Source organism: Caretta caretta, chromosome 5 (assembly GCF_965140235.1).
Source record: "Caretta caretta isolate rCarCar2 chromosome 5, rCarCar1.hap1, whole genome shotgun sequence".
Lineage (NCBI taxonomy): Eukaryota > Metazoa > Chordata > Testudines > Cheloniidae > Caretta > Caretta caretta.
Window position 1 is genome coordinate 44,260,557 of NC_134210.1, and position 15,076 is coordinate 44,275,632.

A 15,076-nucleotide genomic window follows, 5' to 3' on the forward strand; every position below is an offset into this window, starting at 1 on the left:
TTCTGGGGTGGCAGGCCCTGAGCTTCTTCTCTCTTTTGGTGGGACACCTCCACTTCATTTTCTCTGTCTCCTCCCTGTATCCCATCTCTTCTTGCCTTATGAAGGCACTTTGGAGAGATGGGGCAATAGGACATGGACAAGGGAGCAGTAGTTCCTAGAGGGTCTAAGGCCAGCTGTTCCTTAGCTGGAAAGGTGCATAGAGTGGCAGGGAAGGGCTGTGGTGTTTCCTACTGAACTTCACTTTGCTCCACTGCAGGCAAATCTTTACCTTGGCAAGTACACACTTCTCCTTCTACTGGTGTTGGCCTCCTAAAGCTTGGCAATTTGGTTGAGTGTGGGAGCGGGGAATGAGGGTTGACTGGATTTCTGCTGTTTCTTGGCTGGCAGCTTCTGCTGGCCCAGCAGTTTGCAGGCATGCATGTAAGGCATGGTATATTTTCCTGTGGGGTATGTTGTTGCCCTATAAAAGCAACAGCATACAGTATTTTGTCATGGTGTGTAAGAATTATACTAACTTATACTGTAAATGGTTATTTGAGGACAATAGAAATATGTTGTTTCCTATATAAAGCCACAAAGGATATTAAGTTCCTGTATTCAATCTATTGTGTTTTTAAGGTCTGGAATGTTCAACTTTGTACAGAACACAAGGGTCAAGCAGTATTGCAGAATTAAGACAAATTCTTGAGTGTGGTAGGTACAACTGTTCTTCTTAAAGTACCAAATAGGTTTTGTATTAAGATTTTAACATTTTTTTTCTATGCCCCCTATTCAAACTATATAATTTGATGTTTAGTTGATATAGTTTTATTCCATTGCATTTGCCATAATATTAACCTTTCCACTTTCATGGAATAAATATTTTTCTCCAAGTCCCCATTATACTGGTATTTTGTTCAAGAATAATTAGTTTAATGTTTATTAGTAACTTAATTGTTTGAGGAGGGCTCTGGAAGCGGAAAGGAGTCTCATTCAGAAGCAAGATAAAGATGCGCTGTCCCAATAATGCTGTGGGATACATTTTATTTATGCATGTACAGCTGCACATAATTTTGTGCATACATTAATACATTCAGCCCTCTGCTTCCTTTGGCCCAGTGTAGGGGGTTGGAGGGGAGACTCCTGGCTCTGCTGCATATTCCATCTGGTTCTGGTTCTTTTGGTTCTGAGAGTGAAGGAAGAGAACCTAGCTGATGATGCTACTTTGTGCAGGGATCTAGGTATCAGGGCAGTAGAATTCCTCCCCCCCCCCCCCCCCCCCCGTGTACAACATGCTTCCCCAATTCCTATCTCTCTCTTTTCCTCCCCTGTGCCAGAGTCCTAGGGTTTCGGACACTCATCTGGCTTCTCCCTTCTCTGGCCCCTGCAGTAGGCCTAGTGGGGTGGGGAGATACCCCCCGGCTACTTGTCCTCTTGCCTCAAGTCATAGGTGCTGGAACTAGGGGTCTAGCAGCACCCCCTGGCTTGAAGTGGTTTCCATTATATACATGGTTTACAGTTTGGTTCAATGGCTCTCAGCACCCCACTATATTAATTGTCCCAGCACCCCTGCCTCCAGTCTCCTTTAGCAGATTCTTAAAAATTTAATAAAACCTAACCATCTAAATGAGAAATAGTTCCAGAGCAACAGTCAGTCAAACTGTGGAAAAGCAGAGCTCTTCTGTTGTGGTGGTAGCATTACCCAAGCTTCTGCAAGCTGTGAAGGAGAGTATGTGTATGGACTTCCCCTTTCAGAGAATTGCGTGAGGGTACCAGGGCATCATACCACTGCATGAGGCTAGGAATTGAAACTGATTACACACCGTGTTGTCAAAGGCACAAAATATGGAAACTCTAAAAAGAGAAGTAATTTCTCTATTCTTTCAATTTTAGTAATTAAAAGTAATTAAAGATTAACATTGAGGAGGAAATTATTTTTGAGTTCACTATGTTTTAAATCTAGCCGGCATCATGATCTTGAATGATGGTAGAGAAAGGTATGGAATTGTGGGTTAGCAACGGAAGCTTTATTCTAAATATTTTTGTTTTCAGCACTGACTTTCCAAACCACAAATACCTGAATCTCTTAATTTATTCAAAATCAATATAGAATCTCACATCTGAAATGTAGTTTTATGCACAATCCACCTGTATCCTGAGACCATTGTAAAACTGGGGTTTACCTGTATTCTTGTTCAAAATTTAATTAGGTTGGAAAACAGGAAAATAAGGCTTTAGCCTTTGAGGAACTGACTGTCCTTCGTTCCTATTGAGCAGCGCTCACAATCCTATTGAGCAAGCCAGTAAAGGTGATCAAAAATAGAAAGGTCACAATAACAGCAGCAACAAATAGCTTGCTATATATCAAATAGGTCCAGCTCTCACTATAGTTCTCGTTCCAGTCATTTGGGATGTTTCTTACAGACACTGAACCAACGGAACCCGGACTTGATCCAGCATAGAGAATAAAAGCCACAGTGACTAATGGAGTTTGAGTTCTTGCACTGATAGACTGGGTTTTTAAAGAATTATTTCCCTTCCTTCCCCTATTTCCCACCCCAAATTATTGGGCCCTTTGAAACTTTCTGGATTTGGGAGCATTCTGGAACTTTTGTGAGAGCTTCATGTCTGACAGGAAACCTGTCTGGCTTGTAATACACACTTCTAAAATTTTATATTTTTTATTTTGACTTCTTTTATTCACTACACCAATGTTAACAGACAGTCCTATAAGTGATAGAATATTCTATTGAACTTTATCCCAAGTTGTAATTACACTAGCAGGCCATGGGCCATTACAAATGTGCAAATTCTAACTGCTATTTAAGAAACCAAGGATCCGATTCTGCAAATATATCTACACATGCTTCAGTTTATTCACATAAATGTTTCCAGGTTCAAGGCCTGAGTTGCTAATCAGCTACCAATAGAAATACTGCATTTGCACCCAGCCCTAACTATGGATTGCTCCTTACTATAGTAGTGGTTACACAAAATATTTACATGTAAAACATAAACCTGTTAAAAATATCCAGGTGCAGCCCTATAACAATATTACCACAAGCATCATTTGTAACTGTATAGTAACATTTGAAAAGTATGCAGAATCCAGGGTCTTCCTTATATAATTTACAAGGTTGGGATATAAAAAAAGCAAGGTGTTTTTAAACACTCTGGTCACTTCAGAAATAATCCCAGCGAAAGTATAATAACCTTCACTAGGGGCTGTCTACAGCGTTTGAACCCAGGACCTTCATCACCAATATACAAACCACCACCACTTTAGCTATAGTAGTAATTCTATCACGTGACAGCTATAGTATGCTGTTAGTCTCTATGTAGATTAGCCACTAGAGGGGACATGAGACAATTTTCAAGCATGCTATAAAGCCATTTCTTGAGTAATAGAATTTGTGTTACTTATAACATTTCCACATAAATATTTTCCTGCACTGCATATTGACTCCCGTGCATAATTTACATCTGATCATTTATTAGTCAGAATCTCTTCATGATTGAAGTTTCTGACCCCTTAACTTTACAGTGTATTGCTGAACAATTTTGGTATCTACTGTGGGAATTCACTGCACCTTGTAAATAACACATTTCAGCAAAGACTCATTTAGATGTCTTCAGAGATTTCTTACAAATTGTTCTTCATAAATCAGATTTAGGTTGTCTGTTCTGGTGTGGTATGAAATGACAATTTTAAGGTCCTCAGAAATTTTTAGATTGCATATGTCTGGGTTTTTTCTTCAGATGCCTCTTCAATGGATTTTGAGCCAACTGATGTGCAGCTCTTAGCAGATGCTCTCAAGAGGTATCTCCTGGACCTGCCAAATTCTGTCATTCCAGCATCTGTTTACAGTGAAATGATTTCAGGAGCTCAAGGTATGAATGTGAAAGTATTTCCACTCACAGGAGGGAAAAAAAAGGTTGATTAGGATCGGCACTACCCAGCATGAAGGGGCTGTGATACTGTCTCAGCCTACATAAAATGTGGAAGGTTTTTGTACACCGCCACAGGTGGTGCTCATAAAACAAAAATAAGTCTTTTCCTCACTTATTAGATATTAGCTGGTTTTGATAAAAGCTGCTGAAATTACCTAACAATATAAATATAATGAAAATTGTAAGATATTACACAGCTTGGTGCATTTAGTAAGTAAGAATAACTGTGCATGTACCGGTTAAAAAAAATCAAGGACTTATCTGTGTGCAGAAAGAGCTAATTGTTAACCTTTTATCAGTGCTGACAAAGTAAATGTATTCGAGAACACAGTGTTCTGAGGTCCATTGGCAGTTATGGAATACAAAGCAATAAATATGTTAATATAAGGTTCATCTTTGGCAGTGGTCATTTCAGACAGTACAGTTGACAACTTTCGGTATGTGGGCCTCGTACTGTCGCATGTTCCATGGGCAGGACATTGTGGCTGGTAACCTTCAAAGTTAGAAAAGCACCTGTGATTCTTATCTACTGCATCTCAGAATTACCCAATCATGTGTGACGCTAAACACAAGACAGACTTCTACCAGTACGCACTGCACATATTGTGGTTTTTACCAAACGAATGTTCTGTTTCCATTTTACTTTTATACAGTTGTTTTCTTCTGTCACTTGAGTTTTTCACTTTTGCAAAAGAAGAAAGAAGAGGCTGGGTTCTATTGAAGGACAGAATATTTTTTCTGTAAAATTGATACTTACCAGGGAACCATGTAATGGTTTCATTTTATTTGTTGAATGTTTCTGCTCTGATATCAAGAGACTTTCTATTTGCTTGCAGAAGTGCAGAGCTCAGACGAATATGCTCAGTTGCTGAAGAAACTCATCAGGTCTCCAAATATACCTCACCAGTATTGGCTCACTCTCCAATATTTGCTCAAACATTTCTTCAGACTTTGTCAAACCTCCAGCAAAAATCTCTTGAATGCAAGATCCTTAGCTGAAATTTTCAGCCCTCTGCTTTTCAAATTCCAGTTAGGAAGGTATGTGAGACATCTTAATTATCTAGTGTATTGTAACCATGATATGTGGCTCTGTTATTCAAAATAGTTAATAAGTTAATGTAGAGGACTTGTGCTCATGCTGTTATCTTTGCATTACTTTTCTAAAGGCATTAATGTAAACCTTTAAATTTTTTCCATTCTATTTTACAGCTCTGATAATGCTGAACACCTCATAAAAATCCTAGAAGTTTTAATCACAAGTGAATGGAATGAGAGACAGCCTGTACCAGGTAAAAAAAAGTTTGGATTTTAAAAAGTAATTGGTTATGGATGATTTTTATATAGTTCAAAAATCAGTTTGGTGGCCATTAAAGGTCCATTATTTTTTTCTTCAGATTAAGTAAGCTCATTGAACAAATGTATTAAAGTAATAAAATTATGGAAGTAAGTAGATATGCAGCAGAAGTTAATTTTGTTTTCAAGGAACTGTTCTTTACTCTGAAATAATTTTGCATTGAATAATGTGTGCAGATTTTTCCATAGCCTTAGAATTTGTATTGCTTCTTATTGAACACTGTATGAAAAATCAAGAATGTGAGATACTTGTGAAGCAGTATATATGTACTTTTGCATTCCTTACTATTAAAAGCGGACAAATTATGAAGTCCTTTCTTAGCTCTCACTCAAGCCTTTCTAAGCATATTTCCTCAAAAGAACTGTGCCCAGTGGGGACTGATTAAAAACCTCAAATTTAGTCCTCTGTTTAGCTTTGTGCATTTTTCAGCCAAAATCTACATTCTTATTAGTGTAGGCAGAATCAAAACTGCTTCAGGATAGCTAGTTGACACGTTTTCACTGTCTGTGTTAGCATTTAGTTCATACAACCAAGAGCAAAGGTTAGCACTACTTTAATGCAACAGATTGTATTTGAAATCAAGCGTTCCTCCTTTTCTTAGTATGGGTGAGGCAGTGTTGCCAGACTTGTGCAAAAGAACTTGTGCTGCTGTGCAACGTGATTTCTCAGTTCAGCAAAGCAAGCGCATGTCGATATAGAGAAGCTGAAAGCCTTGACTTACAGTAATATTAGCAAAGGGTACTTTAACAAAGAAACAGAACGTTGTTTTAGTGTTCCTCCCTCTCTGCTTCTAAAGTACAGTAAGAGACCACAGCAGTAAGGTTTTGCAGGATTGGGTAAGAACTGGAAGAGCTGGTACGGACTTCTCAGAGTGTTGGAACAAGGTATCTTCCAAACCCACCGTACATTGATTTGAGTGAGTAATCTTGCAACCTGATATGCAGAGTTGCAGTACCTTTATGCTGGAGGGGCAGCTAGGCCAAACCAGACAGGTGCGGGGAGCCAGGCCTAGCCCCAAGCTGCAGAGTGAATGCGCAGTGGGCTTGCTTTCCAACTTCCTCTCTGTGCCTCCCCGCAACACTGGGCCAGGATTAGGAGGGTTCCAGTGCCAGGGCAAAGGGTGCTCTGAAGGTGGTCTATGTCCCCTCGTTAAGGCAAAGAGAAGCCGGTGAAGGATTGTGGCCTATGATTTTTGGTCTCTCCATGAATATGGGCCCTAGGAACATGCCGAAGTGGCCTCTTCATTAATCCTGCCTTGCCTACTAGGTTTTAACTCTGCATTTTGATAGGATGTGTTATAACAACTTCCATTCTTATCTGTATATTTCAAAGTCCATACTTGGCAAAAGGACAATCTGTGTAGTAATTGCCATACTGTACATTATTCTTCAGTTAAATATAATATCTGCCCATCCATTAATATGTAGCCAAAAGGTTTAGGCCAAAATTTTCAAACTTGGCAGCCTCCTGAAAAGACTTTTGCTTGTGCTTAACTTTTGCATGCCTGAATATTTTTCAGAAGCATATGAGTAAATCTTTGCAGGTTTAGGATCCAGATCTCTGCTTGAGCTCCTGAAAAATTGAGACATCTGTTTAGAAGTGCAGAGTCCCCACAGCTCACGTCGAAGATTTAGGGACGGATTTTCAAAAGTGCTCAGCCCCCAGCAGCTCCGTATTGTTCTCAGGGGAAACAGCATTTAGGTTCCTACATTAGAGCTGAGCTCTTATGAAAATTTGGCCCTTCATATCATTTAGGCAGCTAAACTAGAGAATTCTGACTTGAATTGTTTTACAAACATCTTGACACTAACTGAATTATAATGGTTATAAGTGGGGAAGGGGAATTTGCAATTTACCGAGGCAGGGGTTTACTTTTGACATCTTTATTTTGACAAGGCTGGCTCCAAATGCCCAATCAACCCTAAACAATGTAAATGTTCTACCAGACAAAAGTACAATAAACTGGGGTTTATATGTGTTATATTTTGAGATGACACTTTCAAAAATGCATCCATGTGCTTCTGACTGTCTCTAAGAAAGTATCTCCTTCTCTTGTATATCTTTAATTTGCTGGACATTTTTCTTTCTGGATGGAAAAGCTGTCATTTCTAGATAGTTATGGTGCATTGCATCATAACTGAAGTCTAAAAATTGAACACCTTAAGCGTATGTAAAAGATGCAAAACCCACTGTCAAAGTTCATTTCTGATATCTGGTATGTTGCAGAATATTCATGTGCAGTACAGTTATGAATCAGGCCTTTTAACATCTCTGGCTTGAGCTTCAACCAGGGATATTGCAAGATGTTAAAATAAAGGAAGATTCCTAAAAAAGTGAAAGGCAACTTTCAGCGATCTTTTTCCTGGTGTTGAGCAGTTTGTGACAACGCCCTAGTGAAAAGAATTTCAAAGATGAGAAATGGAAGGACTTTTTTTAAAAGATCTTACTTTTTAAAAAAAGATTGACTTCTTCATAAAGTGATTTGGTTTTGCCTGTTTGTCTTTCTTTCCTGTTACCCTTTAACCTGGAAAGAAATAAGTCTGTCTAAAATGAGTTGTGTGAATTTTCGTGGTGTCATATACAGGAGGCAGATGTGTTAATTGCTTGTTTTCTTTTAAATGCAAACTTTCTTTCTCTCCATGCAGCCATGGAAAGTGAGAAAAGTAGGACTTTATGTTAAATTGAGCCATGTGCAGCTTTGCATCTGTAGTTATTATGATGAGCATCCTAAGCCCATTTTTGAAATGTTTTTAACACAAGCATGTATTGACCTTACCCTGCCAATATGTCCAACCCAACACCTACAACGTTTTGTTCATGAACTGAGGACACAGTTTAATATGATACAAAAATATGCCACAGTGAAATACATTTTGTCAATATCTGTGTAATCCTATGGAGAAAAAGTAAGGTTACAGGAGCAAAGAGATTAGAAAAAAAAGTCTAGTCGCAGAAATTATTATTAACCAGTTGCATTTTCTGTATTACCTTGTCCCTCTCTCGTTCTGTGTAGCTGTTCAGTCTTTTGACTAGAATTACCAGATTTTTTCAATTTTTTTTTTTTAACATCCAAACTTGATCAGCTAAACCAAAATATCAAGCTGGTGGAGAGAGAGGGGAGAGACTGCGTCTACTGTTTAAGTCACTGGGAATTTTGACATTGAACTGACGGGTATAGCATCCGGAAAAAGGTGTGTGTTCCTTATATGTGCCATATGAAACAAAAGTATCTTAACTATAGTGCAGTTTAAAAAATATCAAGGAACCATGTCCTTTTACATGTTTTAAGAAGAGTATTTGGGAGTTGGGGCTATAAGTTCCCACAGGTCTAAGAAGCCAGCTGATTTTTCAGGTCATGAATGATGTTAGCAGTGTAGTTGTGGCTGTGTTGGTCCCAGGATATTAGAAAGACAGGGTGGGTGAGGTAATATCTATTATGGACCAACTTCTGTTGGAGAGAGAGACAAGCTTTCAAGCTACATAGCAGAAGAGCTCTGGGTAAGCTGGAAATTTTGCCTCAGAAGTTGGTCCAATAAAAAATATTACCTCACCCACCCTGTCCCCCATCAGTGACCTTGGCTTTTCTATCTAGGCTATTATCCTAATTTATTCCAGGTTTGCAAATAACATTTGTGAAAGACGTCTCCTGTGACAAATGTTACAAACTTTGGTGTGAGATGTCAGATTTTACTGTTTTTATAGGGTCAAAGGTAAAAGAACATATGAGGTAATGGGACTATCTTACACTTCTGGTTTATACACAAACTGTCACTTGCTGAAATGTTGGTTGGTGGGGTGGTCATAAATGTCAATGGCAAAGCTGAAAGACAAATTCTCTGTTTTTATAGCTGTAAATGCATTAGAGAGATTTCCAGCGTAAATGTTATGACATATACAGAAGCTGTAACTGATGCTAGTTGTTTCGGGTGAGTTTAGTGGAGTAATAAACAGAGCAGGAAAATAATGGCTCACTCCTGTTCCCATTGAAATCAGTACCAAAGCTCCCACTGATTTCACTGGTGCAGAATCTGCCCTCTAGTTCATAACTGTATTTTTGTTTTGTATCACAACACACTACAAAAGTAAGACTATTATCAGTTGTCAGTACTTTACATGCAATGTCAGAGATTTAGTCTAAATTTTTATCATAATTCAACATTATTTTTTAAATGTTAATAGTCCTGTGAATATTGTGGCCTATGCTAAGACTGTTTTGACTTTTCACAATTATAGCTGTTGTACATTCTCTTTTTCATCCAGCAGAGGGCTCCCCTTCTAAGCTAATAAAAATCATGCGGTTTACACCTAATCTAACGAAATCAAAATACATTGTTAACTAATCTCCAGCCTGGGCAACACGAGGTTGTCCTGTTTAAATTTTGACACTATGTAGCGCTTAGGTTTCTCAGCGCCTTGTAATTATTGGTAAAACCACATGTATTGTATTATAACAAGTATGTACCAATTAACTGTACACCACTCAGCCCCATGCCCAGCTCTCAGTCCTGCTTCTTACATTGTATGTCTTGCATGTAAAGCACTTTAAGTAGCAGCAATCATGTAATAAGAATTAGTATGAAATCTGATCTTTCAGCAGTTGTAAAAGCTATCGGTTTGATGACGAAAAGTGCATACCAGTTGAGGTGATGTAACTTGTAAAGATAAGTAAAGTCTCAGATGCAGCTATAGTGCGCAAATGCATGTGTGTTCATATATTCATGTGGACACACACACCTGAATCGCATGTGTGGGGATGAGTGGGAATTCATTTTTGCATGGGTCATTAGACAAACATTGGACTAAACAAACATTGGACTTGGTACTGCTTTTCCACAGTGAAATTTCAACAGTTGTGTCTTGTTTGTGTGCTAATTACCGTGCTGGTTTGGCTGTTGTTCCTCCTCCTCAGATCTCCTGTGGCAATACCATAGTGTACTGTGGATGGTTGATGGAGGTTGTGTGATGCATGCTGTACTCCCCCCCTACCCCCACTCCCCTTGAAAAGGGAAAGTGGCATCTCCAGCAGGTGAACAGTCTGTGCCAGCTCTAAGATCAGGACTTCTCTGATGACTCCAAAACTATGAGCCTTCTACAGCACTGTTTAGTAAATCATACTGGCTAGATATTTTTTTTTAAATCCTGTAGTAGAGTGCATATCAGTTACTACCAAAAGCTAGGTTTTTCTGTTCTCTCACGGTTTGATAATTTAGTACGGAAAGACAGATTACCATCCAAGTGTGAAATATGCCATGTTCTTTTCCAGACAAGACTGCTTCAAAGGGCAAGTAAAAATGGCAATCCTTTAGTAGACAAAGGGAAAAAAACAACAACAGCAAGAAATTGTTGTAGGTGAAACCACTTATTTGGAAAATTAACTAAAAGTCATGTATAGGGGTTTTTTTCTGTGTAGTTTGTGCGTATGTGTGTAGTTTTATTTTGGGGGACAGGAGTTGGCCTTGCAGTAGCATTTTTGACAAACACAGAGGATCCCAAGGAATACAGCTAATTAGGAGAAATACTAGTTATGGCTTGGTAAAGGAAACAGGAAGTCTTAAGCCCCATCCCTTTAGGAGGCCTGTTTCTCCTTTCACTTACTCCTGATTTCCTTCCATGTAACAATTGAAGTGGTTACTTAACTGTCTTCACTCTTGAAGGTAAAGGAATGAAGCCATGTAAGTGAAGGGGGAAACTGACCCTTTAATTCCCTCTTCCTTCCCTCATCAAGCATGCATACTCTGACACTAAAACGAGGAAGATTGATTTGTCCCAGTGACCTTCCTGTACCACATGCCCATGAAGCTACCTTTGGCTCACCAAGTAATGAAGAGAACATGTATCCAGTATTGGAAACCACCATGGACATAGACATGTGTCTGTCTAGTGGTTAAATTGATATTAATCTGACTATGCAGTGTTGTTGTAGTCCTCTTGGTCCCAGGATATTAGAGAGGCAAGGTGGCTGAGGTAATGTCTTTTATTGGATCAACTTCTGTTGGTGAGAGAGACAAGCTTTCAAGCTTACACAGCTTTTAGGCATCTTCTTCGGGTCTGTGTAAGCTCGAAAGCTTCTCTCTCTCACCAACAGAATTTGGTCCAATAAAAGATATTACCTCATCCACCTTGTCTCTCTGTTATTCTGACTAACAGTTTAGAACTTCATTCTAAGGGTCTTCAATCAACACCTGTAGTTGTGGTCCTGTAAGTATGTGGGAGGTGGTGCGGGGCATGCAAACAAGCTACTTTTGCACTGGGCTGTTCTGAGAGGTACAGAACTTTACAAGGAAGCCTTTGATTCTATTTTTTTCTGAACTAACTCAGCCACTTCCTGTATTTGGCTGCTCATAGTGCTTTTCTTGACACTCAGTTACTTTAATACTGCATTGAGCAGCCTGTTATGGAGACTATTTTAAATCCACTTACAATGGTCTTCTCATTTACTTGGCGAAATGAGAAAGTTACTCCTGCATTGGCCATTTGTTAGCTGATGACAACTTTTACTTTGACTCTGGCTCTCCCCCCTCCCCCATCTGAAATCCCTGGCTCAGCAAATATTTGAACCTGCCCAAGTTAATCATGAAACTGAGATCTTTATCTGAGAGAGCTGTGCAAGCTACTGAGGTTTTTTTTTTTAGAGTACTACAATCCTGTTCACTTTTTAATTATGAACCAGAAATGTGTGGATACCCAATGCACAGTACAGAAGTTTAATTTGTTTAGAATAGAAGAGGGGACTTGGATTTTCTGACTTCATGTTACAGGTCTTACAAGTGGATTTTATGGAGTGTTAATTGGAAAGCACAGAGTCTTTTCAGAACTGTTCACCTAATTCATTCAGAGAAGTGTCCTAACAAAGGAATTTTTTTAAAAGACTTTTCTATGTGAAAGGATTGCTATCTGAACTTTTCAGGTTGTTGGATACAAGTATTACTGGGGTGAGCATTTGCGATGCATAATTTACAAAGTAAGTGGTTTTGAATGTGTATGCAGTTTCCCCCCCAAGTCCTTACAGAAATAGGGTGTATATATTTTCAGTACTTTATTATAATTGATCACCAGTCATAACGTGCCTGAGTGAAAGTCAATACCTATCCAGGTTAAGCTGGGGCAGTGGAAAATCACCTGTGTCCTGTCTGTTCTGGTTTGCCGTATGGTGTCACAGCAAGCTAGACTAGTTTGGGCTGAGCAGTAACCTGATTTTACAAGTGTGGCTGTCTAGAATTTGGTCAATGGTAAGAAAAGGTGGGAAGCATTTTTTTTCCTGGTAGCAGTTTTTGATGGAAGTTTAAATAAAAATCATACTAACCTCCTGTTAGACTAAAGGTAGCAATATATTATTTGCAGGAAATCTCTCATAACCTACTTTAAGTAATGTACTGTTGCAACTCAACTGTTTGAGGAGTAGGTGGGCTAACCCCTCAAGTTCAATGTTTGGACTTGTCTTATGTATCCTGTTACACTCTGCAAATGGAACAAATCTTTGGTGCTTGTCTACCTAAATGGGGAAGAGAGGGAGGCTACTTCAAAAGGAGCTTAAGCATGATCATGTGCAGGCAAACCAGCATGTACAAGTATTGATGATGTTGGTACTATAGCCATCTTCTTGCATGCTAGTACTTGTCTAAAAGGATAAAACTACAACGAGATAGTTGGGTCAGGATGTGGATGCAATATTGAGGAGATGCAAATAATTTTGTTCGTTTTTAAGTATGTAACAAGTATTCGCGTAGTATGTACAGATTTTATCTATCCAGTGGTCAAAAAGATTTCTTAAGATGACTGTATTGCTAATTGCTTCAGTTACTTATATTTTTGGTATCTAGTTTTCTGCCTAGATAGAGGATAGTGACTATTAAAGTATTCATAAGTGCTATGCATAGTAGCCTACTGCTGCGTTAATGGTATTCTTTAGAGGAGGCTCAAAGAGTAATATTCAAAAAATCTTTTTTCATATTCAGTATGGTTGAGAAGAAATATTTTTCAATAGCAGGAGGCTTTTGTTGATATAAAGTCAGATATATAAAGAAGAAAATGACAATGGCTCCTGCTTTCAGAAAATAACTAGCATGGTAAATGATAGGAGCAGGGCAGAGAAACAATGGGAAAAGGCAAACTATATCATTATTCTGACAGACAGGCTCTGTATGTTCAGAAGAGTCATTTTTTGAGATTTTGCTTATTTTGGTTCACTGCCCTGGTTTTAAAAAAAAACCTCATTAACATCTTTAGCATAAGATTGCAATATTTTATTTCTAGCTTTCAAAATTAAAGTGAAAATGTTTAACAGTTGTATTGCACTACAAAATGATAAGGAAATAAGGCACTTGGTATGATACAAAACGTATCAGGGCATTGTGACCATTTAAAAGTTTAAAACTCGGCACTGTATAGAAATACAATTTCTGTTCATTACATATTTGGAGTGCATATTCCCCCCCCCGCCCTTTTTTTTTTTTTTTAAATATGTAAAGTAGGTACAAAAGGCCTAAAAGGATCTTGAATGGTCATCTTTAGGTAACTGAATGGGCTACTGAAACTGAGAAGTTACCTACCTATCTGTAAACACAGATCCACTATATGTATTTTAAAAAAAAAAAAAAGCTACGTGCTGCAGCATATCAGCCTTTGTCAACCTGCCAGCAGTGGAATGTACCATGCTGCAAAGAGTCAGAAAAATAAAATGGAGAAGTCAGCATAAGGAGAACATAGTCAGTCTGTTTGTGTATAACATCATTCATATATTGCAATTCTGTTTAAATGTAGAGTCTTTCTGAAACTGAAATTGTTTTAAGATTAGTGTAGAACAAAATGATGAAACAGGAGTGGTCTGGTGACATTATTTTGACACGATTGGCTGAGGATGATGATGTAATAGGTTACAGTGCAGCCCCTTATAGGTTTTAAAATGAATTCCAAGACACCATGACAAAGAGAGCCTGATTCTTTTTTCTTATAACTGAGCTTTACTCAGTGAAACTCATACAAATGTACAACACTGTTTGGAATATGGAAGAACTGGATATAGAATATCCCAGGACAGATATAAATTGTGGCACAGACTTGATGTTTTACATAGAAATGGATCCACCAGGTAATAATACTGCAGTCTTATTGTAAAAGACTAGTTCATTTTGATCTTTATGATAGCTGCTGCAAAATCTCATTAGATGTTTAGGATTTACTTCCTTTGTCATTGATGCAAATGATTTTTTTCATAACTTGGAATTAAATTGTGGTTTTAATGCATAGAAGTAGCAATTAGAATCATAGCCTGTAGTAAATACCTTTTTTCTTCTTTAATTGGAATTGAATTGAATTCAGGTGTTTCAATTTTGATTTTATTCTCCCATATGTAGTCTTAGTTCTGTTTTAGTGTATACTAAAAATGTTGCATCATTTTTATTTTTATTTTTGCTATTTCTGCTCTACATTATGACTGACGAGATCCTATAAAAACACTTGTATTTCCTGGTACAGTGATTACACATCAGTATGCAGGATTGTCTCGGGGAAAACATTTTAAAATCTAACAAATTAATTCCTCACTTTGTATCTGTTAGTCATTTGATAGTGGAATTGTTATACTATCCTGACACTCTCTTTATTATTATAAAAACATTGTCTTTTGCAGTCAAGCATATTATACAATCATATACATAAACTATGTAAAATTTACTATAGAACTTAAAACCTTGTTTCCTTTTTAACCCTGATTCCAACGTTGTCCTCCTAGCTAGTAAGACAGAAATGCTGCAGTATCTTTTTTGGCACCCAGTGGTGTACGTATGCAGCTTT

General features: G+C 38.1%; 1 protein-coding gene across 4 annotated transcripts in view; it reads left to right on the forward strand.

Moving 5' to 3' along the window:
- Positions 1 to 15,076, forward strand: part of PIK3R1 (phosphoinositide-3-kinase regulatory subunit 1) — a 77,970-nt gene that overhangs the window by 49,584 nt on the left and 13,310 nt on the right. The window contains exons 4-7 of one of the 4 annotated variants that reach the window (XM_048849974.2): positions 619 to 693; positions 3,739 to 3,870; positions 4,767 to 4,968; positions 5,140 to 5,219. In XM_048849974.2, coding sequence (XP_048705931.1) covers positions 619 to 693; positions 3,739 to 3,870; positions 4,767 to 4,968; positions 5,140 to 5,219 — 489 coding nt within the window. Of the gene's footprint in view, positions 1 to 618; positions 694 to 3,738; positions 3,871 to 4,766; positions 4,969 to 5,139; positions 5,220 to 8,454; positions 8,476 to 11,947; positions 12,246 to 14,145; positions 14,373 to 15,076 lie in introns of those variants that run through there. The other 3 variants (XM_075128509.1, XM_048849976.2, XM_048849975.2) reach the window with 3 other exon arrangements.